General features: G+C 74.3%; 1 protein-coding gene across 10 annotated transcripts in view; it reads left to right on the top strand.

The window, feature by feature from the left end:
- MTSS2 (MTSS I-BAR domain containing 2) overlaps nucleotides 1-24,463 on the top strand; it is a 62,628-nt gene that overhangs the window by 21,259 nt on the left and 16,906 nt on the right. For all 10 annotated transcript variants that reach the window (XM_075940632.1, XM_075940631.1, XM_075940635.1 and 7 more), the window contains 4 exons: nucleotides 4,318-4,402; nucleotides 14,682-14,773; nucleotides 15,761-15,835; nucleotides 22,525-22,682. In XM_075940632.1, the coding sequence (XP_075796747.1) occupies nucleotides 4,318-4,402; nucleotides 14,682-14,773; nucleotides 15,761-15,835; nucleotides 22,525-22,682 (410 nt within the window). The remainder of the gene's footprint in view (nucleotides 1-4,317; nucleotides 4,403-14,681; nucleotides 14,774-15,760; nucleotides 15,836-22,524; nucleotides 22,683-24,463) is intronic.

The following is a 24,463-nucleotide window of genomic DNA, read 5'->3' as shown; positions in this document are numbered from 1 at the left end:
ATGGCCAGCGAGAGGCCGAGCCCACGAGGCAGGCGCTCGCCTTGGGGAACTGGGCAGGGCCGCGGCCAGCCAGACCCAACAGCCTTGGCTGTGCCCAGCTGGAGCCCCGGCCAGGAGCTGCCGTGGGGGCGTGACAGCGGAGCAGCAGCCCCTCCCAGGCGCTGGACTCGGGCAGGCGGGGGGGGGTCTCTCCCTGCGGCTCGTTAGCCCGGCGTGCCGGCTCTCGGTGGGCAGGAGGAGCTGCCATGCCCGAGGTGGCCGTAGCTGCCAGGGCCAGCCTGTCTGACGCTTCACGAGACTGGCGCTGCGCCTCACTCGCAGTCAGGCTGGTCCTACCCCGGCTGAATCAGGCCCCGTCTCTGTCAGCCCCGGGACAGAGGTGTCCCGTCTGCCCACAGCTCTGCAGCTGCACCAGGGCTGGCTTTGGCCCCTGTGCTGTCGCTGCTCAGTACGACGTCTGGCTCCGGGCATCTCCTCGAAGGGGCAAGAGAATCCAGGTGGCTCGCCCGCGGCCGTCAGCGGGAGACCAGCTGCCACGCGCAGACATGTCCCGCCCCTTCCTTCCTCGCAGCGTCTTCCCCTCGGTGCAAAGCAGGGGGAACGAGCCGCATAGGGCCTGGCCTAGGGCACAGGGAGCCCCCTGGGGCCAGGCCAGGTGTGACGGACCGGGCCGTGTCTGGGCACAGCTGAGGGCGTCCGCTCAGGGCGAATTGCTCAAATCCGGGGCTCCTTACAGCCTCCAGACTGGTGACCTCTCCAAACAGGCCACAAACCAGTCTCACAGAGCGCTTCAGCTGCCTGCCTGAAGCCTCCCGAGCAAAACCCCTCCGACACCCCAGCAATATCCGTGCCCCAGATGGCCCCGGGCCTCATACACCGGTGGGGGGTCCTAGCACCCAATCCCACCTACCCCGAACAAGTTCTGTCCGGTTCCAGGAAACCAACCACAGATCCTTGGTCAATTTACCCTCTGGACCTTACCCACAAATCACGCTGGGCCAATCCTTTAGAATCTAACAACTAAAGGTTTATTATCACAAGAAAGAAAAGCCTGAGAGTGAGGTTGTTAAAGTACAGTACGTTACATGCACCGAATCTCCCAGTTCTCGATGCAGGCTCTAGCAGAGATGTTGCAGCTGCTGGTTTAAAAGTCCTTGTTGCACATCCTAGGGTCAGGATGGGTTCACAGGTCTTCCGGGCTCTTCAATCCCTGCAGTGCTGCCTCTGGGATGAAGTGCTGAGCTGAGAACATAATGGAGACCACCACATGGCCTATTTATCCCTCCTTCCTGGCCTCTTCTTGGCTACAGCAGGTCACCTGGTCCACCTTATTCCTGTGCTGCCTGCTGGTAGCCCTTAGGTGTGAGTCACCCTCATGCTTTAGGTGTGTCCTTGGCCCATCGAGTGCCATTGTCCCACAGGGCCTCGCTGATTAGCATGTCCATAGGCCGGGCTCTGCCCAATGCTCAACCACATGCAGAGAAATATTCAGTCTCCACACAGATTACAGATTCCTACCTACACACGCAGAATCACACAATCACATGACCAGCGTACACAGGATCAGACAGCAAGCTTCTATCCAACACCCCACGCGGCCCCTTGTATACCATTTTCTGGGGCCAACACCCCCACCTATGGGAGCAGCAGCGACCTGGCTGCTCCCCTCAAAATCCAGTAACGTGACACCGGGCTTGTAGAAAGAGCTGCGGGAGGGGAGGCGGTGGAGGCCAGGAGCCAGGCCGGCAGCCCCAGTGCAAGGAAGCGGCTCAGGGAAAGGCAGCAGGGAGCGGCGGGTGGAGGGTCCCCGGGTGGCCGTGGGGAGCAGGGCAGCATGTGGGACTTTGCTGCCAGGCCGGAGGGCCGAGACGCCAGGGCGCTGCAGTCCTGGAGCAAGAGGGGATGAGACACGGGAAGGGGCAGCAGCGGCTCAGAGCTAATCCCGCGCATGGCCCGGGGAGGCGCCGTCGTGCGGTGAGCCGAGCGCCAGGACTGGTCGCTAGCCCCACGCCTGGCTCCGGAGCCCACCCGCCCTGGCACGTTGGTGCTCCGTGGGCCTCGTGCCAAGCTGAGCGAGACCAGGGCTCTGGTCCCTGCCGCAGAGGGTCGGTGGACGGGCTGGCATGTGGAGCCACGGGGCTTCCACAAAGCATCCTCCCCGACAGGAGCTGGGGCCCCGCTGTGTGGCTCGGCCCAGGGGGCCGGAGCTCTGTGGGTGTGGCTGAAACGCACCCAGCTGGGCTGCGGTCTCCTCACTCGGCTTCCCAGCCCCACACAGGGTCCGCTCCTGGGCTCCCGTTCCCCTGCCTTGCGGGAGCTGCTGTCCTCTGCCCCCTTCCCTCATCACTCGCGTGGCTGTCTGCGCACGCCGCTCAGAGCCGTGGCCAGACCCCGGCTGTCAGCCAGGATCTCCCCCCAGCAGGGGGTGGGTATGATGGACTGGGCCAGGTCTGGGCATCGCTGAGGGCATCCGACCTGGGCAAATTGCTCAAACTCGGGGCTCTCTCAAGCCCCCAGACTGGAGACCTTCCCAAACAGGCCACACACCAGTGCCACCGAATCCTCCAGCTGCCTGCCTGGCCAGCCAGAAACCTCATGAGCAAAACCCTCTGGCACCCCAGCAGTATCCGTGCGCCCGATGGCCCTGGGCCTCATCCACCGGTGGGGGGTCCTAGCACCCAATCTCACCTGCCCTGAACAAGTTCTGTCCGGTCCCAAGAAACCAGCCACAGATCCCTGGTCAGTTTACCCTCTGGATCTAACCCACAAATCACGCTGAGCCAATCCTTTAGCATCTAACAACTAAAGGTTTATTACCACAAGAAAGAAAAGCCTGAGAGTGAGGTTGTTAAAGTATCGTACATTACATGCACCGAATCTCCCAGTCCTCGATGCAGGCTCTAGCAGAGATGTTACAGCTGCTGGTTTAACAGTCCTTGTTGCACATCCTACGTCAGGATGGGTCCACAGGTCTTCCCGGCTCGTTGATCCCTGCACGGCTGCCTCTGGGATGAAGAGCTGAGCTGAGCACCCAGATGGAGTCGGCCACATGGTGCATTTATCCCCCCTCCTGGCTTCTTCCAAGCTGGAGGGAGTCACGTGGCCAGTGGCCAGGGGTGTCTTTGGCCTTCAGAGGCCCATTGTTCCCTGGAGCTTCGCTCATTAGCATGTCCCTGGGCAAACATTCCCAGCCTATTGCTCTGCCTCCGACAGAATCTTTCAGCCTCAGCACAGAGCCCACGTTCACAGCTCCACCCACACACATCACACAGGTGTATGACGCGCATGTGCAGAAGCTCTTGTTTGACCCCTCCCATGGCCCCCTTGTACCGCTTTTGGGGCAAACACCCCAGTGCCCAGGCTGCTCCCCTACAGTCCAGTAACATGACTGGGGCTGTGGGCACAAGCATGCTCTGCGTCACAGGCCCGCTGGGTGCTCTGCACCGGGCAGGATTAGGCCCTGGGCCAGTAGCATAGGACAGAGGGATGGTTCTCTGCCTTTGGCAACCTAGGCCCCAAGCCCTCAGGGCTGGCTTGCGGTGGCCAGCCGAACCCAGCAGTCCTGTGGGGTGCAGCGGCCTGGCCCTGGGGCACGGGGAGCGCTGCTGTTCGCCGTTGGTGGGCCGTCAGGGATGCGGGGCACAGGGACGAGGTGCTGCTGCCTCTGGCAGGGCCGGGCATGGGGAGCCATTTAGGGGCTTGTAGTGTGGAGCAGAGTCGAGGGTCTGGGTCTGGCTTCCCTGGCTGGCCGCCACGGGCCGTGATACTCGGTCTGGTCTCCGCGGGTGTGACTGTTCTGAGGCGCTAGGCTCCCAGGGGCTGGTTTGGGACCTCCTGAGGCGCCTTTTCGCCCCAGGCCCTGGGCCAGGTGCAGGCTGGCTCTGAGGAGACCGGCTCTCCCCTCGGGCCGCCCGAAACGTCTCCCGCAGGCAGTGAAGCCCCCGTGACACGCACGAGGCCCGTTCTGTCCAGCGTGGGGGATGGGCAGGCGTGGGGCTCCTGCGTGGCGCGCAGCAGCTGGCCCAGCCTGGTTTCCAGGCCATCTGGAGCTGAGCAGCAGGAATCGGATTTGCCTACAGACACACTGGCCTACTGCGCAGTTCTGGGTCAGGGCCGCCAGACCCGTCACTCCTCTTGGCCGCAGGGGGCCAGCTGCTGCCCTGACGGCCGTGCCCAAGGGGCCGCGCCGCAGCCCTTTGCCTGGGGCTCGTTCTGCCCCCGGCTTGCAGCCGTCGGGCCAGGTCCAGGGGCCGCGCCGGGGAGCGGGGAGGAGGCCTGGGTGGCCCCCACCCAATGGCACCGCGTGTCTCTCCGCAGGGGCCACGCGTGACATCGGCTCGGCCCTGACCCGCATGTGCATGCGGCACCGCAGCATCGAGGCCAAGCTGCGGCAGTTCACCAAGTAAGTGGGACAGGCCCCGGCCTGCCCGGCCGTCAGCTCCTCACCGCCCCCCCCAGCCTGCCCGGCCGTCAGGGGTTCAGCCGCCGGCTCCTCACCGCCCCCCCTCAGTCTGCCCGGCCGTCAGGGGTTCAGCCTCCGGCTCCTCACCACCCCCCCTCAGCCTGCCCGGCCGTCGGGTTCAGCCGCCGGCTCCTCACCGCCCCCCCTCAGCCTGCCCGGCCGTCAGGGGTTCAGCCGCCGGCTCCTCACCGCCCCCCCTCAGCCTGCCCGGCCGTCAGGGGTTCAGCCGCCGGCTCCTCACCGCCCCCCCCAGCCTGCCCGGCCGTCAGGGGTTCAGCCGCCGGCTCCTCACCGCCCCCCCTCAGCCTGCCCGGCCGTCAGGGGTTCAGCTGCCGGCTCCTCACCGCCCCCCCTCAGCCTGCCCGGCCGTCAGGGGTTCAGCCGCCGGCTCCTCACCGCCCCCCCTCAGTCTGCCCGGCCGTCAGGGGTTCAGCCGCCGGCTCCTCACCGCCCCCCCCAGCCTGCCCGGCCGTCAGGGGTTCAGCCTCCGGCTCCTCACCACCCCCCCTCAGCCTGCCCGGCCGTCGGGTTCAGCCGCCGGCTCCTCACCGCCCCCCCTCAGCCTGCCCGGCCGTCAGGGGTTCAGCCGCCGGCTCCTCACCGCCCCCCCTCAGCCTGCCCGGCCGTCAGGGGTTCAGCCGCCGGCTCCTCACCGCCCCCCCTCAGTCTGCCCGGCCGTCAGGGGTTCAGCCGCCGGCTCCTCACCGCCCCCCCTCAGCCTGCCCGGCCGTCAGGGGTTCAGCCGCCGGCTCCGCACCGCCCCCCCTCAGCCTGCCCGGCCGTCAGGGGTTCAGCCGCCGGCTCCTCACCGCCCCCCCTCAGCCTGCCCGGCCGTCAGGGGTTCAGCCTCGGGCTCCTCACCGCCCCCCCTCAGTCTGCCCGGCCGTCAGGGGTTCAGCCGCCGGCTCCTCACCGCCCCCCCCAGCCTGCCCGGCCGTCAGGGGTTCAGCCTCCGGCTCCTCACCGCCCCCCCTCAGCCTGCCCGGCCGTCAGGGGTTCAGCCGCCGGCTCCTCACCGCCCCCCCTCAGTCTGCCCGGCCGTCAGGGGTTCAGCCGCCGGCTCCTCACCGCCCCCCCCAGCCTGCCCGGCCGTCAGGGGTTCAGCCTCCGGCTCCTCACCACCCCCCCTCAGCCTGCCCGGCCGTCGGGTTCAGCCGCCGGCTCCTCACCGCCCCCCCTCAGCCTGCCCGGCCGTCAGGGGTTCAGCCGCCGGCTCCTCACCGCCCCCCCTCAGTCTGCCCGGCCGTCAGGGGTTCAGCCGCCGGCTCCTCACCGCCCCCCCTCAGCCTGCCCGGCCGTCAGGGGTTCAGCCGCCGGCTCCTCACCGCCCCCCCTCAGCCTGCCCGGCCGTCAGGGGTTCAGCCGCCGGCTCCTCACCGCCCCCCCTCAGCCTGCCCGGCCGTCAGGGGTTCAGCCTCGGGCTCCTCACCGCCCCCCCTCAGCCTGCCCGGCCGTCGGGTTCAGCCTCCGGCTCCTCACCGCCCCCCCTCAGCCTGCCCGGCCGTCAGGGGTTCAGCCGCCGGCTCCTCACCGCCCCCCCCCAGCCTGCCCGGCCGTCAGGGGTTCAGCCGCCGGCTCCTCACCGCCCCCCCCCAGCCTGCCTGGCCGTCAGGGGTTCAGCCTCCGGCTCCTCACCACCCCCCCTCAGCCTGCCCGGCCATCGGGTTCAGCCTCCGGCTCCTCACTGCCCCCCCTCAGCCTGCCCGGCCATCAGGGGTTCAGCCGCCGGCTCCTCACCGCCCCCCCTCAGCCTGCCCGGCCGTCAGGGGGTCAGCCGCCGGCTCCTCACCGCCCCCCCCACCCTGCCCGGCCGTCAGGGGTTCAGCCGCCGGCTCCTCACCGCCCCCCCCAGCCTGCCCGGCGGTCGGGGTCAGCCGCCGGCTCCTCACCGCCGCCCCCCCAGCCTGCCCGGCCGTCAGGGGGTCAGCTGCCGGCTCCTCACCGCCCCCCCTCAGCCTGCCCGGCCGTCGGGGTCAGCCGCCGGCTCCTCACCGCCGCCCCCCCAGCCTGCCCGGCCGTCAGGGGGTCAGCTGCCGGCTCCTCACCGCCCCCCCTCAGCCTGCCCGGCTGTCAGGGGTTCAGCCGCCGGCTCCTCACCGCCCCCCCCAGCCTGCCCGGCGGTCGGGGTCAGCCGCCGGCTCCTCACCGCCCCCCCCCAGCCTGCCCGGCCGTCAGGGGTTCAGCCGCCGGCTCCTCACCGCCCCCCCCCAGCCTGCCCGGCCGTCAGGGGTTCAGCCGCCGGCTCCTCACCGCCCCCCCCAGCCTGCCTGGCCGTCAGGGGTTCAGCCTCCGGCTCCTCACCGCCCCCCCTCAGCCTGCCCGGCCATCGGGTTCAGCCTCCGGCTCCTCACCGCCCCCCCCTCAGCCTGCCCGGCCGTCAGGGGTTCAGCCGCCGGCTCCTCACCGCCCCCCCCCAGCCTGCCCGGCCGTCAGGGGTTCAGCCGCCGGCTCCTCACCGCCCCCCCCAGCCTGCCTGGCCGTCAGGGGTTCAGCCGCCGGCTCCTCACCGCCCCCCCCAGCCTGCCCGGCCGTCAGGGGTTCAGCCGCTGGCTCCTCACCGCCCCCCCTCAGCCTGCCCGGCCGTCGGGGTCAGCCGCCGGCTCCTCACCGCCCCCCCCCAGCCTGCCCGGCCGTCAGGGGTTCAGCCGCCGGCTCCTCACCGCCCCCCCTCAGCCTGCCCGGCCGTCAGGGGGTCAGCCGCCGGCTCCTCACCGCCCCCCCCCACCCTGCCCGGCCGTCAGGGGGTCAGCCGCCAGCTCCTCACCGCCCCCCCTCAGCCTGCCCGGCCGTCAGGGGGTCAGCCGCCGGCTCCTCACCGCCCCCCCCCACCCTGCCCGGCCGTCAGGGGGTCAGCCGCCAGCTCCTCACCGCCCCCCCCCACCCTGCCCGGCCGTCAGGGGGTCAGCCGCTGGCTCCTCACCGCCCCCCCCAGCCTGCCCGGCGGTCGGGGTCAGCCGCCGGCTCCTCACCGCCGCCCCCCCAGCCTGCCCGGCCGTCAGGGGGTCAGCTGCCGGCTCCTCACCGCCCCCCCTCAGCCTGCCCGGCCGTCGGGTTCAGCCGCCGGCTCCTCACCGCCCCCCCCAGCCTGCCCGGCCGTCGGGGGTTCAGCCTCCGGCTCCTCACCGCCCCCCCTCAGCCTGCCCGGCCGTCGGGTTCAGCCGCCGGCTCCTCACCGCCCCCCCCAGCCTGCCCGGCCGTCAGGGGTTCAGCCTCCGGCTCCTCACCGCCCCCCCCCCCCAGCCTGCCCGGCCGTCAGGGGTTCAGCCGCCGGCTCCTCACCGCCCCCCCCAGCCTGCCCGGCCGTCAGGGGTTCAGCCGCCGGCTCCTCACCGCCCCCCCTCAGCCTGCCCGGCCGTCAGGGGGTCAGCCGCCAGCTCCTCACCGCCCCCCCCAGCCTGCCCGGCCGTCAGGGGTTCAGCCGCCGGCTCCTCACCGCCCCCCCCAGCCTGCCCGGCGGTCGGGGTCAGCCGCCGGCTCCTCACCGCCGCCCCCCCAGCCTGCCCGGCCGTCGGGGTCAGCTGCCGGCTCCTCACCGCCCCCCCTCAGCCTGCCCGGCCGTCAGGGGTTCAGCCGCCGGCTCCTCACCGCCCCCCCCAGCCTGCCCGGCCGTCAGGGGTTCAGCCTCGGGCTCCTCACCGCCCCCCCTCAGCCTGCCTGGCCGTCAGGGGTTCAGCCTCCGGCTCCTCACCGCCCCCCCCCAGCCTGCCCGGCCGTCAGGGGTTCAGCCGCCGGCTCCTCACCGCCCCCCCCCAGCCTGCCCGGCTGTCGGGGTCAGCCGCCGGCTCCTCACCGCCCCCCCCCAGCCTGCCCGGCCGTCAGGGGTTCAGCCGTCGGCTCCTCACCGCCCCCCCTCAGCCTGCCCGGCCGTCAGGGGTTCAGCCGTCGGCTCCTCACCGCCCCCCCCCAGCCTGCCCGGCCGTCAGGGGTTCAGCCTCGGGCTCCTCACCGCCCCCCCCTCAGCCTGCCCGGCCGTCAGGGGTTCAGCCTCCGGCTCCTCACCGCCCCCCCTCAGCCTGCCCGGCCATCGGGTTCAGCCTCCGGCTCCTCACCGCCCCCCCTCAGCCTGCCCGGCCGTCAGGGGTTCAGCCGCCGGCTCCTCACCGCCCCCCCCCCAGCCTGCCCGGCCGTCAGGGGTTCAGCCGCCGGCTCCTCACCGCCCCCCCCAGCCTGCCTGGCCGTCAGGGGTTCAGCCGCCGGCTCCTCACCGCCCCCCCCAGCCTGCCCGGCCGTCAGGGGTTCAGCCGCTGGCTCCTCACCGCCCCCCCTCAGCCTGCCCGGCCGTCGGGGTCAGCCGCCGGCTCCTCACCGCCCCCCCCCAGCCTGCCCGGCCGTCAGGGGTTCAGCCGCCGGCTCCTCACCGCCCCCCCCCAGCCTGCCCGGCCGTCAGGGGTTCAGCCGCCGGCTCCTCACCGCCCCCCCTCAGCCTGCCCGGCCGTCAGGGGGTCAGCCGCCGGCTCCTCACCGCCCCCCCCACCCTGCCCGGCCGTCAGGGGGTCAGCCGCCAGCTCCTCACCGCCCCCCCTCAGCCTGCCCGGCCGTCAGGGGGTCAGCCGCCGGCTCCTCACCGCCCCCCCCACCCTGCCCGGCCGTCAGGGGGTCAGCCGCCAGCTCCTCACCGCCCCCCCCACCCTGCCCGGCCGTCAGGGGGTCAGCCGCTGGCTCCTCACCGCCCCCCCCAGCCTGCCCGGCGGTCGGGGTCAGCCGCCGGCTCCTCACCGCCGCCCCCCCAGCCTGCCCGGCCGTCAGGGGGTCAGCTGCCGGCTCCTCACCGCCCCCCCTCAGCCTGCCCGGCCGTCGGGTTCAGCCGCCGGCTCCTCACCGCCCCCCCCAGCCTGCCCGGCCGTCGGGGGTTCAGCCTCCGGCTCCTCACCGCCCCCCCCCCCAGCCTGCCCGGCCGTCAGGGGTTCAGCCGCCGGCTCCTCACCGCCCCCCCCAGCCTGCCCGGCCGTCAGGGGTTCAGCCGCCGGCTCCTCACCGCCCCCCCTCAGCCTGCCCGGCCGTCAGGGGGTCAGCCGCCAGCTCCTCACCGCCCCCCCCAGCCTGCCCGGCCGTCAGGGGTTCAGCCGCCGGCTCCTCACCGCCCCCCCCAGCCTGCCCGGCGGTCGGGGTCAGCCGCCGGCTCCTCACCGCCGCCCCCCCAGCCTGCCCGGCCGTCGGGGTCAGCTGCCGGCTCCTCACCGCCCCCCCTCAGCCTGCCCGGCCGTCAGGGGTTCAGCCGCCGGCTCCTCACCGCCCCCCCCAGCCTGCCCGGCCGTCAGGGGTTCAGCCTCGGGCTCCTCACCGCCCCCCCTCAGCCTGCCTGGCCGTCAGGGGTTCAGCCTCCGGCTCCTCACCGCCCCCCCCCAGCCTGCCCGGCCGTCAGGGGTTCAGCCGCCGGCTCCTCACCGCCCCCCCCCAGCCTGCCCGGCTGTCAGGGGGTCAGCCGCCGGCTCCTCACCGCCCCCCCCCAGCCTGCCCGGCCGTCAGGGGTTCAGCCGTCGGCTCCTCACCGCCCCCCCTCAGCCTGCCCGGCCGTCAGGGGTTCAGCCGTCGGCTCCTCACCGCCCCCCCCCAGCCTGCCCGGCCGTCAGGGGTTCAGCCTCGGGCTCCTCACCGCCCCCCCTCAGCCTGCCCGGCCGTCAGGGGTTCAGCCTCGGGCTCCTCACCGCCCCCCCTCAGCCTGCCCGACCGTCAGGGGTTCAGCCGCCGGCTCCTCACCGCCCCCCCTCAGCCTGCCCGGCCGTCAGGGGTTCAGCCTCGGGCTCCTCACCGCCCCCCCTCAGCCTGCCCGGCCGTCAGGGGTTCAGCCGCCGGCTCCTCACCGCCCCCCCTCAGCCTGCCCGGCCGTCAGGGGGTCAGCCGCCGGCTCCTCACCGCCCCCCCCCAGCCTGCCCGGCCGTCAGGGGTTCAGCCTCGGGCTCCTCACCGCCCCCCCTCAGCCTGCCTGGCCGTCAGGGGTTCAGCCTCCGGCTCCTCACCGCCCCCCCCCCAGCCTGCCCGGCCGTCAGGGGTTCAGCCGCCGGCTCCTCACCGCGCCCCCCCCAGCCTGCCCGGCTGTCAGGGGGTCAGCCGCCGGCTCCTCACCGCCCCCCCCCAGCCTGCCCGGCCGTCAGGGGTTCAGCCGTCGGCTCCTCACCGCCCCCCCTCAGCCTGCCCGGCCGTCAGGGGTTCAGCCGTCGGCTCCTCACCGCCCCCCCCCAGCCTGCCCGGCCGTCAGGGGTTCAGCCTCGGGCTCCTCACCGCCCCCCCTCAGCCTGCCCGGCCGTCAGGGGTTCAGCCTCCGGCTCCTCACCGCCCCCCCTCAGCCTGCCCGGCCATCGGGTTCAGCCTCCGGCTCCTCACCGCCCCCCCTCAGCCTGCCCGGCCGTCAGGGGTTCAGCCGCCGGCTCCTCACCGCCCCCCCCCAGCCTGCCCGGCCGTCAGGGGTTCAGCCGCCGGCTCCTCACCGCCCCCCCCAGCCTGCCTGGCCGTCAGGGGTTCAGCCGCCGGCTCCTCACCGCCCCCCCCAGCCTGCCCGGCCGTCAGGGGTTCAGCCGCTGGCTCCTCACCGCCCCCCCTCAGCCTGCCCGGCCGTCGGGGTCAGCCGCCGGCTCCTCACCGCCCCCCCCCAGCCTGCCCGGCCGTCAGGGGTTCAGCCGCCGGCTCCTCACCGCCCCCCCCCAGCCTGCCCGGCCGTCAGGGGTTCAGCCGCCGGCTCCTCACCGCCCCCCCTCAGCCTGCCCGGCCGTCAGGGGGTCAGCCGCCGGCTCCTCACCGCCCCCCCCACCCTGCCCGGCCGTCAGGGGGTCAGCCGCCAGCTCCTCACCGCCCCCCCTCAGCCTGCCCGGCCGTCAGGGGGTCAGCCGCCGGCTCCTCACCGCCCCCCCCACCCTGCCCGGCCGTCAGGGGGTCAGCCGCCAGCTCCTCACCGCCCCCCCCACCCTGCCCGGCCGTCAGGGGGTCAGCCGCTGGCTCCTCACCGCCCCCCCCAGCCTGCCCGGCGGTCGGGGTCAGCCGCCGGCTCCTCACCGCCGCCCCCCCAGCCTGCCCGGCCGTCAGGGGGTCAGCTGCCGGCTCCTCACCGCCCCCCCTCAGCCTGCCCGGCCGTCGGGTTCAGCCGCCGGCTCCTCACCGCCCCCCCCAGCCTGCCCGGCCGTCGGGGGTTCAGCCTCCGGCTCCTCACCGCCCCCCCCCCCCAGCCTGCCCGGCCGTCAGGGGTTCAGCCGCCGGCTCCTCACCGCCCCCCCCCAGCCTGCCCGGCCGTCAGGGGTTCAGCCGCCGGCTCCTCACCGCCCCCCCTCAGCCTGCCCGGCCGTCAGGGGGTCAGCCGCCAGCTCCTCACCGCCCCCCCCCAGCCTGCCCGGCCGTCAGGGGTTCAGCCGCCGGCTCCTCACCGCCCCCCCCCAGCCTGCCCGGCGGTCGGGGTCAGCCGCCGGCTCCTCACCGCCGCCCCCCCAGCCTGCCCGGCCGTCGGGGTCAGCTGCCGGCTCCTCACCGCCCCCCCTCAGCCTGCCCGGCCGTCAGGGGTTCAGCCGCCGGCTCCTCACCGCCCCCCCCAGCCTGCCCGGCCGTCAGGGGTTCAGCCTCGGGCTCCTCACCGCCCCCCCTCAGCCTGCCTGGCCGTCAGGGGTTCAGCCTCCGGCTCCTCACCGCCCCCCCCCAGCCTGCCCGGCCGTCAGGGGTTCAGCCGCCGGCTCCTCACCGCCCCCCCCCAGCCTGCCCGGCTGTCAGGGGGTCAGCCGCCGGCTCCTCACCGCCCCCCCCCAGCCTGCCCGGCCGTCAGGGGTTCAGCCGTCGGCTCCTCACCGCCCCCCCTCAGCCTGCCCGGCCGTCAGGGGTTCAGCCGTCGGCTCCTCACCGCCCCCCCCCAGCCTGCCCGGCCGTCAGGGGTTCAGCCTCGGGCTCCTCACCGCCCCCCCTCAGCCTGCCCGGCCGTCAGGGGTTCAGCCTCGGGCTCCTCACCGCCCCCCCTCAGCCTGCCCGACCGTCAGGGGTTCAGCCGCCGGCTCCTCACCGCCCCCCCTCAGCCTGCCCGGCCGTCAGGGGTTCAGCCTCGGGCTCCTCACCGCCCCCCCTCAGCCTGCCCGGCCGTCAGGGGTTCAGCCGCCGGCTCCTCACCGCCCCCCCTCAGCCTGCCCGGCCGTCAGGGGGTCAGCCGCCGGCTCCTCACCGCCCCCCCCCAGCCTGCCCGGCCATCGGGTTCAGCCGCCGGCTCCTCACCGCCCCCCCTCAGCCTGCCCGGCCGTCAGGGGGTCAGCTGCCGGCTCCTCACCGCCCCCCCTCAGCCTGCCCGGCCGTCAGGGGTTCAGCCGCCGGCTCCTCACTGCCCCCCCTCAGCCTGCCCGGCCGTCAGGGGGTCAGCTGCCGGCTCCTCACTGCCCCCCCTCAGCCTGCCCGGCCGTCAGGGGGTCAGCCGCCGGCTCCTCACCGCCCCCCCTCAGCCTGCCCGGCCGTCAGGGGGTCAGCCGCCGGCTCCTCACCGCCCCCCCCACCCTGCCCGGCCGTCAGGGGGTCAGCCGCCAGCTCCTCACCGCCCCCCCCACCCTGCCCGGCCGTCAGGGGGTCAGCCGCTGGCTCCTCACCGCCCCCCCCAGCCTGCCCGGCGGTCGGGGTCAGCCGCCGGCTCCTCACCGCCGCCCCCCCAGCCTGCCCGGCCGTCAGGGGGTCAGCTGCCGGCTCCTCACCGCCCCCCCTCAGCCTGCCCGGCCGTCGGGTTCAGCCGCCGGCTCCTCACCGCCCCCCCCAGCCTGCCCGGCCGTCGGGGGTTCAGCCTCCGGCTCCTCACCGCCCCCCCCCCCAGCCTGCCCGGCCGTCAGGGGTTCAGCCGCCGGCTCCTCACCGCCCCCCCCAGCCTGCCCGGCCGTCAGGGGTTCAGCCGCCGGCTCCTCACCGCCCCCCCTCAGCCTGCCCGGCCGTCAGGGGGTCAGCCGCCAGCTCCTCACCGCCCCCCCCAGCCTGCCCGGCCGTCAGGGGTTCAGCCGCCGGCTCCTCACCGCCCCCCCCAGCCTGCCCGGCGGTCGGGGTCAGCCGCCGGCTCCTCACCGCCGCCCCCCCAGCCTGCCCGGCCGTCGGGGTCAGCTGCCGGCTCCTCACCGCCCCCCCTCAGCCTGCCCGGCCGTCAGGGGTTCAGCCGCCGGCTCCTCACCGCCCCCCCCAGCCTGCCCGGCCGTCAGGGGTTCAGCCTCGGGCTCCTCACCGCCCCCCCTCAGCCTGCCTGGCCGTCAGGGGTTCAGCCTCCGGCTCCTCACCGCCCCCCCCCAGCCTGCCCGGCCGTCAGGGGTTCAGCCGCCGGCTCCTCACCGCCCCCCCCCAGCCTGCCCGGCTGTCAGGGGGTCAGCCGCCGGCTCCTCACCGCCCCCCCCCAGCCTGCCCGGCCGTCAGGGGTTCAGCCGTCGGCTCCTCACCGCCCCCCCTCAGCCTGCCCGGCCGTCAGGGGTTCAGCCGTCGGCTCCTCACCGCCCCCCCCCAGCCTGCCCGGCCGTCAGGGGTTCAGCCTCGGGCTCCTCACCGCCCCCCCTCAGCCTGCCCGGCCGTCAGGGGTTCAGCCTCGGGCTCCTCACCGCCCCCCCTCAGCCTGCCCGACCGTCAGGGGTTCAGCCGCCGGCTCCTCACCGCCCCCCCTCAGCCTGCCCGGCCGTCAGGGGTTCAGCCTCGGGCTCCTCACCGCCCCCCCTCAGCCTGCCCGGCCGTCAGGGGTTCAGCCGCCGGCTCCTCACCGCCCCCCCTCAGCCTGCCCGGCCGTCAGGGGGTCAGCCGCCGGCTCCTCACCGCCCCCCCCCAGCCTGCCCGGCCATCGGGTTCAGCCGCCGGCTCCTCACCGCCCCCCCTCAGCCTGCCCGGCCGTCAGGGGGTCAGCTGCCGGCTCCTCACCGCCCCCCCTCAGCCTGCCCGGCCGTCAGGGGTTCAGCCGCCGGCTCCTCACTGCCCCCCCTCAGCCTGCCCGGCCGTCAGGGGGTCAGCTGCCGGCTCCTCACTGCCCCCCCTCAGCCTGCCCGGCCGTCAGGGGGTCAGCCGCCGGCTCCTCACCGCCCCCCCTCAGCCTGCCCGGCCGTCAGGGGGTCAGCTGCCGGCTCCTCACTGCCCCCCCTCAGCCTGCCCGGCTGTCAGGGGTTCAGCCGCCGGCTCCTCACCGCCCCCCCCCCCAGCCTGCCCGGCCATCGGGTTCAGCCGCCGGCTCCTCACCGCCCCCCCTCAGCCTGCCCGGCCGTCAGGGGTTCAGCCGCCGGCTCCTCACCACCCCACTCTGCTCCCCTCACTGCAGTGCCCTGATGGAGAGTCTGGTCAACCCCCTGCAGGACAGGATCGAGGACTGGAAGAAAACGGCCACCCAGCTGGACAAGGACCATGCGAAAGGTACGGCCTAGGAGGGAGGCAGGGGGGTCACTGTGCTCTGGGGGGCTGTGCTGGGGGGAGGTGGCACTCTGTATCCATGTGGGATGCACTGTGCCTGGGGGGCGTTACCCATGTGGGGAGGGGCTGGGCCATATCCCTGGGGGTGTGTCTGGGGCAGGGGCCAGGCCGTGTGTCGGGGGGAGGGGGGGGCACACCTTATCCCGGGGGTGTGTCTGGGGCAGGGGCCAGGCCGTGTGTCGGGGGAGGGGGGGTCACACCTTATCCTGGGGGTGTGTCTGGGACGGGGGCCAGGCCGTGTGTGTGGGGGAGGGGGGGCACACCTTATCCCGGGGGTGTGTCTGGGACGGGGGCCAGGCCGTGTGTCGGGGGGAGGGGGGGGAACACCTTATCCCTGGGGGTGTGTCTGGGGCGGGGGCCAGGCCGTGTGTCGGGGGGAGGGGGGGCACACCTTATCCCGGGGGTGTGTCTGGGACGGGGGCCAGGCCGTGTGTCGGGGGGGGGCACACCTTATCCCTGGGGGTGTGTCTGGGGCGGGGGCCAGGCCGTGTGTCGGGGGGAGGGGGGGCACACCTTATCCCGGGGGTGTGTCTGGGACGGGGGCCAGGCCGTGTGTCGGGGGGAGGGGGGGGCACACCTTATCCCTGGGGGTGTGTCTGGGACGGGGGCCAGGCCGTGTGTTGGGGGGGGGCACACCTTATCCCTGGGGGTGTGTCTGGGGCGGGGGCCAGGCCGTGTGTCGGGGGAGGGGGGGCACACCTTATCCCTGGGGGTGTGTCTGGGACAGGGGCCAGGCCGTCTGTCGGGGGGAGGGGGGGCACACCTTATCCCGGGGGTGTGTCTGGGACGGGGGCCAGGCCGTGTGTCGGGGGGGGGGCACACCTTATCCCGGGGTGTGCCTGGCAGAGGGGTCGGGGCAGGAGGAATGGTGGCTCAGAGAGGGGGGGAGCTGGGTTCCCGGTGGAGCTCATGGCTGCTCCGTGTCCCCAGAGTACAAGCGAGCCCGCCACGAGATAAAGAAGAAATCCTCCGACACGCTGAAGCTGCAGAAGAAGGCCCGGAAAGGTCAGAGCCCTGTCTGCCCCGTGAGCTCATGGCCTGCCCTCCTGGGGCTCTGCTCTCGCACTCAGCGGCTGGGCTGGGGCAGGTGTGACCAGAGACTGGTCCCTGCGGCCTGGGGTCTCTGAGGGAGGAAGCAGGCAGGGCCCGGTGCCACCCAGGGACCCTTGCCCTGCTCAGACCGTGCCACCAGCCCCCTCGGGCCCTTCCACAGCTTGAGCTGGGACCAGGAATCTTCTTCCACCTCCTGCCCCAGGCTTGCAGCGTGTGGGCTGACACAGCCAGCCTGCTCCACCCCAGAGCTGGCTGCATTCTGAGTGGCGGGCAGGCTGGTGTTGGCTCACCGGGCAGTGGGGGCAGAGGGGAGCAGAGCAGCCGCCTCCTTCACCCCAGGCATTGGGACAGGCTTTGATGGTGACAGCGGAGATCCGTCACGGGGGGTCGGGGCTCAGCGACAGGGTTCAGAGGGCGAATGGGCCTGCTGTATTCAGGGCACCCTGTGGCTGTGCCCCAGCTCCCATCAGGGGAACCCCCTGGGGAGCAGCTGGAAATGAAATAGGATGCCTGCCCTCCTGCCAAAACCGCCCTGGGGGCTTCCAGTGGGCTGGGCTGGGCGGCAGCGGAGGCGTCTCCGGCGCCAGGGATCTGGGGGGCGCCAGTGGGCTGGGCTGGGCGGCAGCGGAGGCGTCTCCGGCGCCAGGGATCTGGGGGGCGCCAGTGGGCTGGGCTGGGCGGCAGCGGAGGCGTCTCCGGCGCCAGGGATCTGGGGGGCGCCAGTGGGCTGGGCTGGGCAGGCAGCGGAGGCGTCTCCGGCGCCAGGGATCTGGGGGGCACCAGTGGGCTGGGCTGGGCAGGCAGCGGAGGCGTCTCCGGCGCCAGGGATCTGGGGGGCGCCAGTGGGCTGGGCTGGGCGGCAGCGGAGGCGTCTCTGGCGCCAGGGATCTGGGGGGCGCCAGTGGGCTGGGCTGGGCGGCAGCGGAGGCGTCTCCGGCGCCAGGGATCTGGGGGGCGCCAGTGGGCTGGGCTGGGCAGGCAGTGGAGGCGTCTCCGGCGCCAGGGATCTGGCGGGCACCAGTGGGCTGGGCTGGGCGGCAGCGGAGGCGTCTCCGGCGCCAGGGATCTGGCGGGCACCAGTGGGCTGGGCTGGGCTGGGCGGCAGCGGAGGCGTCTCCGGCGCCAGGGATCTGGGGGGCGCCAGTGGGCTGGGATGGGCTGGGCGGCAGCGGAGGCGTCTCCGGCGCCAGGGATCTGGCGGGCACCAGTGGGCTGGGCTGGGCGGCAGCGGAGGCGTCTCCGGCGCCAGGGATCTGGCGGGCACCAGTGGGCTGGGCTGGGCGGCAGCGGAGGCGTCTCCGGCGCCAGGGATCTGGGGGGCACCAGTGGGCTGGGCTGGGCGGCAGCGGAGGCGTCTCCGGCGCCAGGGATCTGGGGGGCGCCAGTGGGCTGGGCTGGGCGGCAGCGGAGGCGACTCCGGCGCCAGGGATCTGGCGGGCACCAGTGGGCTGGGCTGGGCGGCAGCGGAGGCGTCTCCGGCGCCAGGGATCTGGGGGGCGCCAGTGGGCTGGGCTGGGCAGGCAGCGGAGGCGTCTCCGGCGCCAGGGATCTGGGGGGCGCCAGTGGGCTGGGCTGGGCGGCAGCGGAGGCGTCTCCAGCGCCAGGGATCTGGGGGGCGCCAGTGGGCTGGGCTGGGCGGCAGCGGAGGCGTCTCCAGCGCCAGGGATCTGGGGGGCGCCAGTGGGCTGGGCTGGGCGGCAGCGGAGGTGTCTCCGGCGCCAGGGATCTGGCGGGCACCAGTGGGCTGGGCTGGGCAGGCAGCGGAGGCGTCTCCGGCGCCAGGGATCTGGGGGGCGCCAGTGGGCTGGGCTGGGCGGCAGCGGAGGCGTCTCCGGCGCCAGGGATCTGGGGGGCGCCAGTGGGCTGGGCTGGGCAGGCAGCGGAGGTGTCTCCGGCGCCAGGGATCTGGGGGGCGCCAGTGGGCTGGGCTGGGCGGCAGCGGAGGCGTCTCCGGCGCCAGGGATCTGGGGGGCGCCAGTGGGCTGGGCTGGGCTGGGCAGGCAGCGGAGGTGTCTCCGGCGCCAGGGATCTGGGGGGCGCCAGTGGGCTGGGCTGGGCGGCAGCGGAGGCGTCTCCGGCGCCAGGGATCTGGGGGGCGCCAGTGGGCTGGGCTGGGCGGCAGCGGAGGCGTCTCCGGCGCCAGGGATCTGGGGGGCGCCAGTGGGCTGGGCTGGGCGGCAGCGGAGGCGTCTCCGGCGCTAGCGGGCACAGCGTGTGAGGAAGCTGCAGCTTGGAATCCCCACTGGGTAGTCACGGGGCGCTGCAGGGCGCAGTGAGGCGTTTGCTGGGCATGACAGAGCCTTGGTCAGAGCTCAGGGCCCTGCAGGCTCTGCGGACGGGGACCCTGTGAGGTGCCGACCCCCAATGGGCCCTGTGGGGCCACGGAGATCAAGCAGCGCCCCTAAAATGGCTCCCTCCAGGCCCCGGCCTCTCTCCAGGAGCCTGTATCCGCAGGCATCCAAAGTGGGGTGTGGGGGGATCTCGCGTAGCCCCCCCCCTTGGCTCTCCTCAGTCCTCACACTCCAGCCTGGCCCAAGGGCGTCGGAGCCACGGCTGGGAGCACCCCCGGGAGAGTCAGGCTGTGGGAGCACGCTGCTGGGAAGGGGTGCCGAGGGGCTCTCCGATCATCAGCCCGCGGGGGCGCCGGGGCTCTCTGATCATCAGCCTGGGGGGGCGCATAGGTGCTCTCCCTTCCTCAGACTGGGGGGGGCGCTGGGGCTCTCCGATCATCAGCCAGGGGGGTGCCGGGGTTCTCCGACCATCAGCCTGGGGGGTGCATAAGGGCTCTCACTCCCTCAGACTGGGGGGGGTGCCGGGGTTCTCCGACCATCAGCCTGGGGGGTGCATAAGGGCTCTCACTCTCTCAGCCTGCGGGAGGGGGCCGAGGCTCTCCATCCCTCAGCCTGGGGGGCATGGGGCTCTCCGTCTCTCAGCCTGCGGGAGGGGGCCGGGGCTCTCCGTCCCTCAGCCTGCGGGAGGGGGCCGGGGCTCTCCGTCCCTCAGCCTGGGGGGCATGGGGCTCTCCGTCTCTCAGCCTGCGGGAGGGGGCCGGGGCTCTCCGTATCTCAGCCTGCGGGAGGGGCCGGAGCTCTCCGTCTCTCAGCCTGCGGGAGGGGGGCGGGGCTGGGCTCTCCGTCCCGCAGCCTGGGGGGCACGGGGCTCTCCGTCCCTCAGCCTGGGGGGCATGGGGCTCTCCGTCTCTCAGCCTGCGGGAGGGGGCCGGGGCTCTCCGTCCCTCAGCCTGGGGGGCATGGGGCTCTCTGTCCCTCAGCCTGGGGGGCATGGGGCTCTCCGTCTCTCAGCCTGCGGGAGGGGGCCGGGGCTCTCCGTCCCTCAGCCTGGGGGGCACGGGGCTCTCTGTCCCTCAGCCTGCGGGAGGGGGCCGGGGCTCTCCGTCCCTCAGCCTGGGGGGCATGGGGCTCTCTGTCCCTCAGCCTGGGGGGCATGGGGTTCTCCGTCTCTCAGCCTGCGGGAGGGGGCCGGGGCTCTCTGTCCCTCAGCCTGGGGGGCATGGGGCTCTCCGTCCCTCAGCCTGGGGGGCACGGGGCTCTCCGTCCCTCAGCCTGGGGGGCACGGGGCTCTCCGTCCCTCAGCCTGGGGGGCACGGGGCTCTCCGTCCCTCAGCCTGGGGGGCATGGGGCTCTCCGTCCCTCAGCCTGGGGGGCATGGGGCTCTCCGTCCCTCAGCCTGCGGGAGGGGGCCGGGGCTCTCCGTCTCTCAGCCTGCGGGAGGGGGCCGGGGCTCTCCGTCTCTCAGCCTGCGGGAGGGGGCCGGGGCTCTCCGTCCCTCAGCCTGGGGGGCATGGGGCTCTCCGTCCCTCAGCCTGTGGGAGGGGGCCGGGGCTCTCTGTCCCTCAGCCTGGGCGGCATGGGGCTCTCCGTCTCTCAGCCTGCGGGAGGGGCCGGGGCTCTCCGTCCCTCAGCCTGGGGGGCATGGGGCTCTCCGTCCCTCAGCCTGCGGGAGGGGGCCGGGGCTCTCCGTCTCTCAGCCTGCGGGAGGGGGCCGGGGCTCTCCGTCCCTCAGCCTGGGGGGCATGGGGCTCTCCGTCTCTCAGCCTGCGGGAGGGGGCCGGGGCTCTCCGTCCCTCAGCCTGGGGGGCATGGGGCTCTCCGTCCCTCAGCCTGGGGGGCATGGGGCTCTCCGTCCCTCAGCCTGCGGGAGGGGGCCGGGGCTCTCCGTCTCTCAGCCTGCGGGAGGGGGCCGGGGCTCTCCGTCCCTCAGCCTGGGGGGCATGGGGCTCTCCGTCTCTCAGCCTGCGGGAGGGGGCCGGGGCTCTCTGTCCCTCAGCCTGGGGGGCATGGGGCTCTCCGTCCCTCAGCCTGGGGGGCATGGGGCTCTCCGTCTCTCAGCCTGCGGGAGGGGGCCGGGGCTCTCTGTCCCTCAGCCTGGGGGGCATGGGGCTCTCCGTCCGCCACCCGCCTTTCACACATTCTCTGTCTCTCTCTCTTCCCTCCTGTAGAGCTACTTGGTAAGTCCACCATCCCGCCAGCTCCCCGCGGGCCTGCGCTTCACTTCTCTGTCTCCCGGCCGGCTGGGCTCGAAATGGAACCACCCGAGTCAGCGGCACTGGCCCAGGCGGCTGCCACACCTGGGCCCCGGCCTCCCCTGCCAGCCACTGGGCCAGCAGGCCAGGGAGCCTCGAGCTACGTGTGGCTGCCTCGGCCGGGCCCTGCGCTCGCCTTGGAGCAGGCCGGAGCCCCCTCGGGTTCCCGGTGGCAGGGCGGCCCCTTCCCTCCCCCAGCGCCTGCGCCTGGCTCAGCTTGCTCCCTGTGCCAGGGGCTGTGACTGGGGTCCAGTGGGAGCTGGGGCTCACGGGGAGCCCCCTCCCCACCCTCAGCAGCCCTGGGGAAGAAGCACCATGCACAGGTGCAGGTGAAGGGCAGCACCCCCAGATTGCAGGGGTCTCTTCCCCGACACCTGGGGTCCTGCCCCCAAGCTGGCCTGCCCCATGCATGGGACCTCCGGGGGCTGCACTGGAGACATGGGACATGGCAGCCTCCCTGGGCTCGCAGCCCACATACCCCCAGTAAGCAGGGGTTTCATTTCAAGCCCTCCCGCCCTGGCTTTCTGCTCTCGCTGTCTCTGCGCCTGCTGCCAGCCCTGTGGGGAGGGCTGAGATCTGCCTGGCGGGCCCGGCTCCCTCCTGCAGGGAGCCCCATTTCTGGCCCCAGCGGGGCGTGAGGGGAGCCCCTTCCCCTTTTCTGCACTCCGGCTCCCGGCTGGCGCTGCCCTGGAGCACGCAAAGCAGAGGAGCCGCGGCAGCCACTCTGCCTGGGGGCCACGGTGCCACCTGCATGAACAGAGCACGCGGCATCTGCTGCTGCTTCACCGCGGGGCAGCCCAACCCGGCCCGCAGGGCGCAGGCTGGTCCACGCGGGCCTGGCGGACACAGGCCCGGCTGGGCGTTGGACGTCATGGAGGCATCATTCTTCCCGGGGCACCTGGCCTGCACCAGAACCGCCAGCCCCCCAGCTAGGGCTCTGTTCTGGGCCCCCCTCCCGGGAAGGGGTCAGGCCCACAACACTCCCTTCCATGGCCTGGCTCTGGGTGTGGGGCGGGCCAGACGGGAGATTGTCTGGGATCCTGGTCCAGAGTCCCCGCTGTCCGAGACGTGGCCTGGGGGCTGATTTGGCCCCGTCTCTCCTGTGCCCCTGCCTGGTGCCCCCATTGCGCAGCGCGGTCTCCGCACTCGCCCATCCCCCCACGGCCCGACTCGCCTCGTGCCGTTCATCCCAGGACCCGCCCTCCCTTCCCTCGGCATGAGGGTCTGGACTCCATGGAGGTCGGGTCCATGTGGCCCGAGCGCTGCGCCAGTAGCCAGGCCCGCGTGGACCAGCCTGCGCCCTGCGGGCCGGGTTGGGCTGCCCCGCGGTGAAGCAGCAGCAGATGCCGCGTGCTCTGTTCATGCAGGTGGCACCGTGGCCCCCAGGCAGGGTGGCTGCCGCGGCCCCTCTGCTTTGCGTGCTCCACCCCTGCATGTGCGTGTCACCTGCCTGCCCTGGGCGAACGCCCGTGCGGCCCCTCCCCCCAGCCGCAAGAGGAGCCACTTCCGGGCTCCGGCGGGCTGCCCCAGGGCTGAATCTAGGCCCATGTGGGGGGGCGGGGTGGCTCCTGCAGGGGAAGCCCCAGCAAGGTGAGTGTGAAGGGGCGGAGGAGGGCAGCGGGTTTGCTTGCCCAGCTGGAGAGCCCAGGCCTTGGGCGGAGCGGGGGCCGGAAGTGGAGTCTGGCCACCCAGGGCGGGTGGGGCTGCGCTGTGTGAGCAGCCCGCCCCTGCCGGAGCCACATGGCTCCAGGCGCCGAGCTGGCGAAGGCAGAGCCGGGCCCAGGCTGGGGCTGGGATCCTCGCGGCCGCTACCTCTGCTGAGGACTCCTGAGACTGGCGCTCTCTGCCCCTGCCCCTTGGGCGGCTCTGGGCTCGCTGGCCACTCCGCGAGGGTGCTGGGGGGGGCGGGGCGGGGGCCGTGAGCTCTGGCCCCGGCCGTGGCCCCACAAGCCCTGGGCGATGCCGCGCTGGTGCTGCCCGTGTGACATTCTGCCGGGCTTTGCCCCTGAGCCTGGCACAGGGACGGTCGCTGGAGGCAGCAGGCAGGAGGCCGGGGAGCAGAGAGGGGTGATGTCTCCCTGCCCTTGTCTCCTTGCAGGAAAGGGGGACCTGCAGCCCCAGCTGGACAGCGCGCTCCAGGACGTCAATGACATGTACCTGCTCCTGGAAGAGACGGAGAAGCAGGCGGTCCGCAAGGCCCTCATCGAGGAGCGGGGCCGCTTCTGCACCTTCATCACCTTCCTGCAGCCCGTAGTGGTGAGTGCTGCCGCCCCGGGCCCCCGGCGCCCAGCAGGGCGGGTCCGAGAACCAGCCACCCCGGGAGCCCAGCAGGGCGGGTCCGAGAACCAGCCACCCCGGGAGCCCAGCAGGGCGGGTCCGAGAACCAGCCACCCCGGGAGCCCAGCAGGGCGGGTCCGAGAACCAGCCGCCCCGGGCCCCCGGCGCCCAGCAGGGCGGGTCCGAGAACCAGCCGCCCCGGGCCCCCGGCGCCCAGCAGGGCGGGTCCGAGAACCAGCCGCCCCGGGAGCCCAGCAGGGCGGGTCCGAGAACCAGCCGCCCCGGGAGCCCAGCAGGGCGGGTCCGAGAACCAGCCGCCCCGGGAGCCCAGCAGGGCGGGTCCGAGAACCAGCCGCCCCGGGAGCCCAGCAGGGCGGGTCCGAGAACCAGCCGCCCCGGGAGCCCAGCAGGGCGGGTCCGAGAACCAGCCGCCCCGGGAGCCCAGCAGGGCGGGTCCGAGAACCAGCCGCCCCGGGCGCCCAGCAGGGCGGGTCCGAGAACCAGCCGCCCCGGGCGCCCAGCAGGGCGGGTCCGAGAACCAGCCACCCCGGTGCCCAGCAGGGCGGGTCTGAGAACCAGCCGCCCCGGGAGCCCAGCAGGGCGGGTCTGAGAACCAGCCGCCCCGGGAGCCCAGCAGGGCGGGTCTGAGAACCAGCCGCCCCGGCGCCCAGCAGGGCGGGTCCGAGAACCAGCCGCCCCGGGAGCCCAGCAGGGCGGGTCCGAGAACCAGCCGCCCCGGCGCCCAGCAGGGCGGGTCCGAGAACCAGCCGCCCCGGGAGCCCAGCAGGGCGGGTCCGAGAACCAGCCGCCCCGGGAGCCCAGCAGGGCGGGTCCGAGAACCAGCCGCCCCGGGAGCCCAGCAGGGCGGGTCCGAGAACCAGCCGCCCCAGGAGCCCAGCAGGGCGGGTCTGAGAACCAGCCACCCGGGTGCCCAGCAGGGCGGGTCCGAGAACCAGCCACCCGGGTGCCCAGCAGGGCGGGTCCGAGAACCAGCCGCCCCGGGAGCCCAGCAGGGCGGGTCCGAGAACCAGCCACCCCGGCGCCCAGCAGGGCGGGTCCGAGAACCAGCCGCCCCGGGAGCCCAGCAGGGCGGGTCCGAGAACCAGCCGCCCCGGGAGCCCAGCAGGGCGGGTCCGAGAACCAGCCGCCCCGGGAGCCCAGCAGGGCGGGTCCGAGAACCAGCCGCCCCGGGAGCCCAGCAGGGCGGGTCCGAGAACCAGCCGCCCCGGGAGCCCAGCAGGGCGGGTCCGAGAACCAGCCGCCCCGGGAGCCCAGCAGGGCGGGTCCGAGAACCAGCCGCCCCGGGAGCCCAGCAGGGCGGGTCCGAGAACCAGCCGCCCCGGGAGCCCAGCAGGGCGGGTCCGAGAACCAGCCGCCCCGGGAGCCCAGCAGGGCGGGTCCGAGAACCAGCCGCCCCGGGAGCCCAGCAGGGCGGGTCCGAGAACCAGCCGCCCCGGGCGCCCAGCAGGGCGGGTCCGAGAACCAGCCGCCCCGGGCGCCCAGCAGGGCGGGTCCGAGAACCAGCCGCCCCGGGAGCCCAGCAGGGCGGGTCCGAGAACCACCCGCCCCGGCGCCCAGCAGGGCGGGTCCGAGAACCACCCGCCCCGGCGCCCAGCACCCCGGCGCCCACCCCGAAGCCCAGGTTCCCTTGCGAGGAGGCAGGGCGGGAAGGGGAAGCGGAAGCCCGGTGCCCTCGCGGGGAGGCGGGAAGGGGAAGCGGAAGCCCGGTGCCCTCGCGGGGAGGTGGGAAGTGGAAGCCC

Source organism: Pelodiscus sinensis, chromosome 12, assembly GCF_049634645.1.
Source record: "Pelodiscus sinensis isolate JC-2024 chromosome 12, ASM4963464v1, whole genome shotgun sequence".
NCBI classification, from domain to species: Eukaryota; Metazoa; Chordata; order Testudines; family Trionychidae; genus Pelodiscus; species Pelodiscus sinensis.
This window is presented reverse-complemented; position numbering and strand designations above follow the sequence as displayed.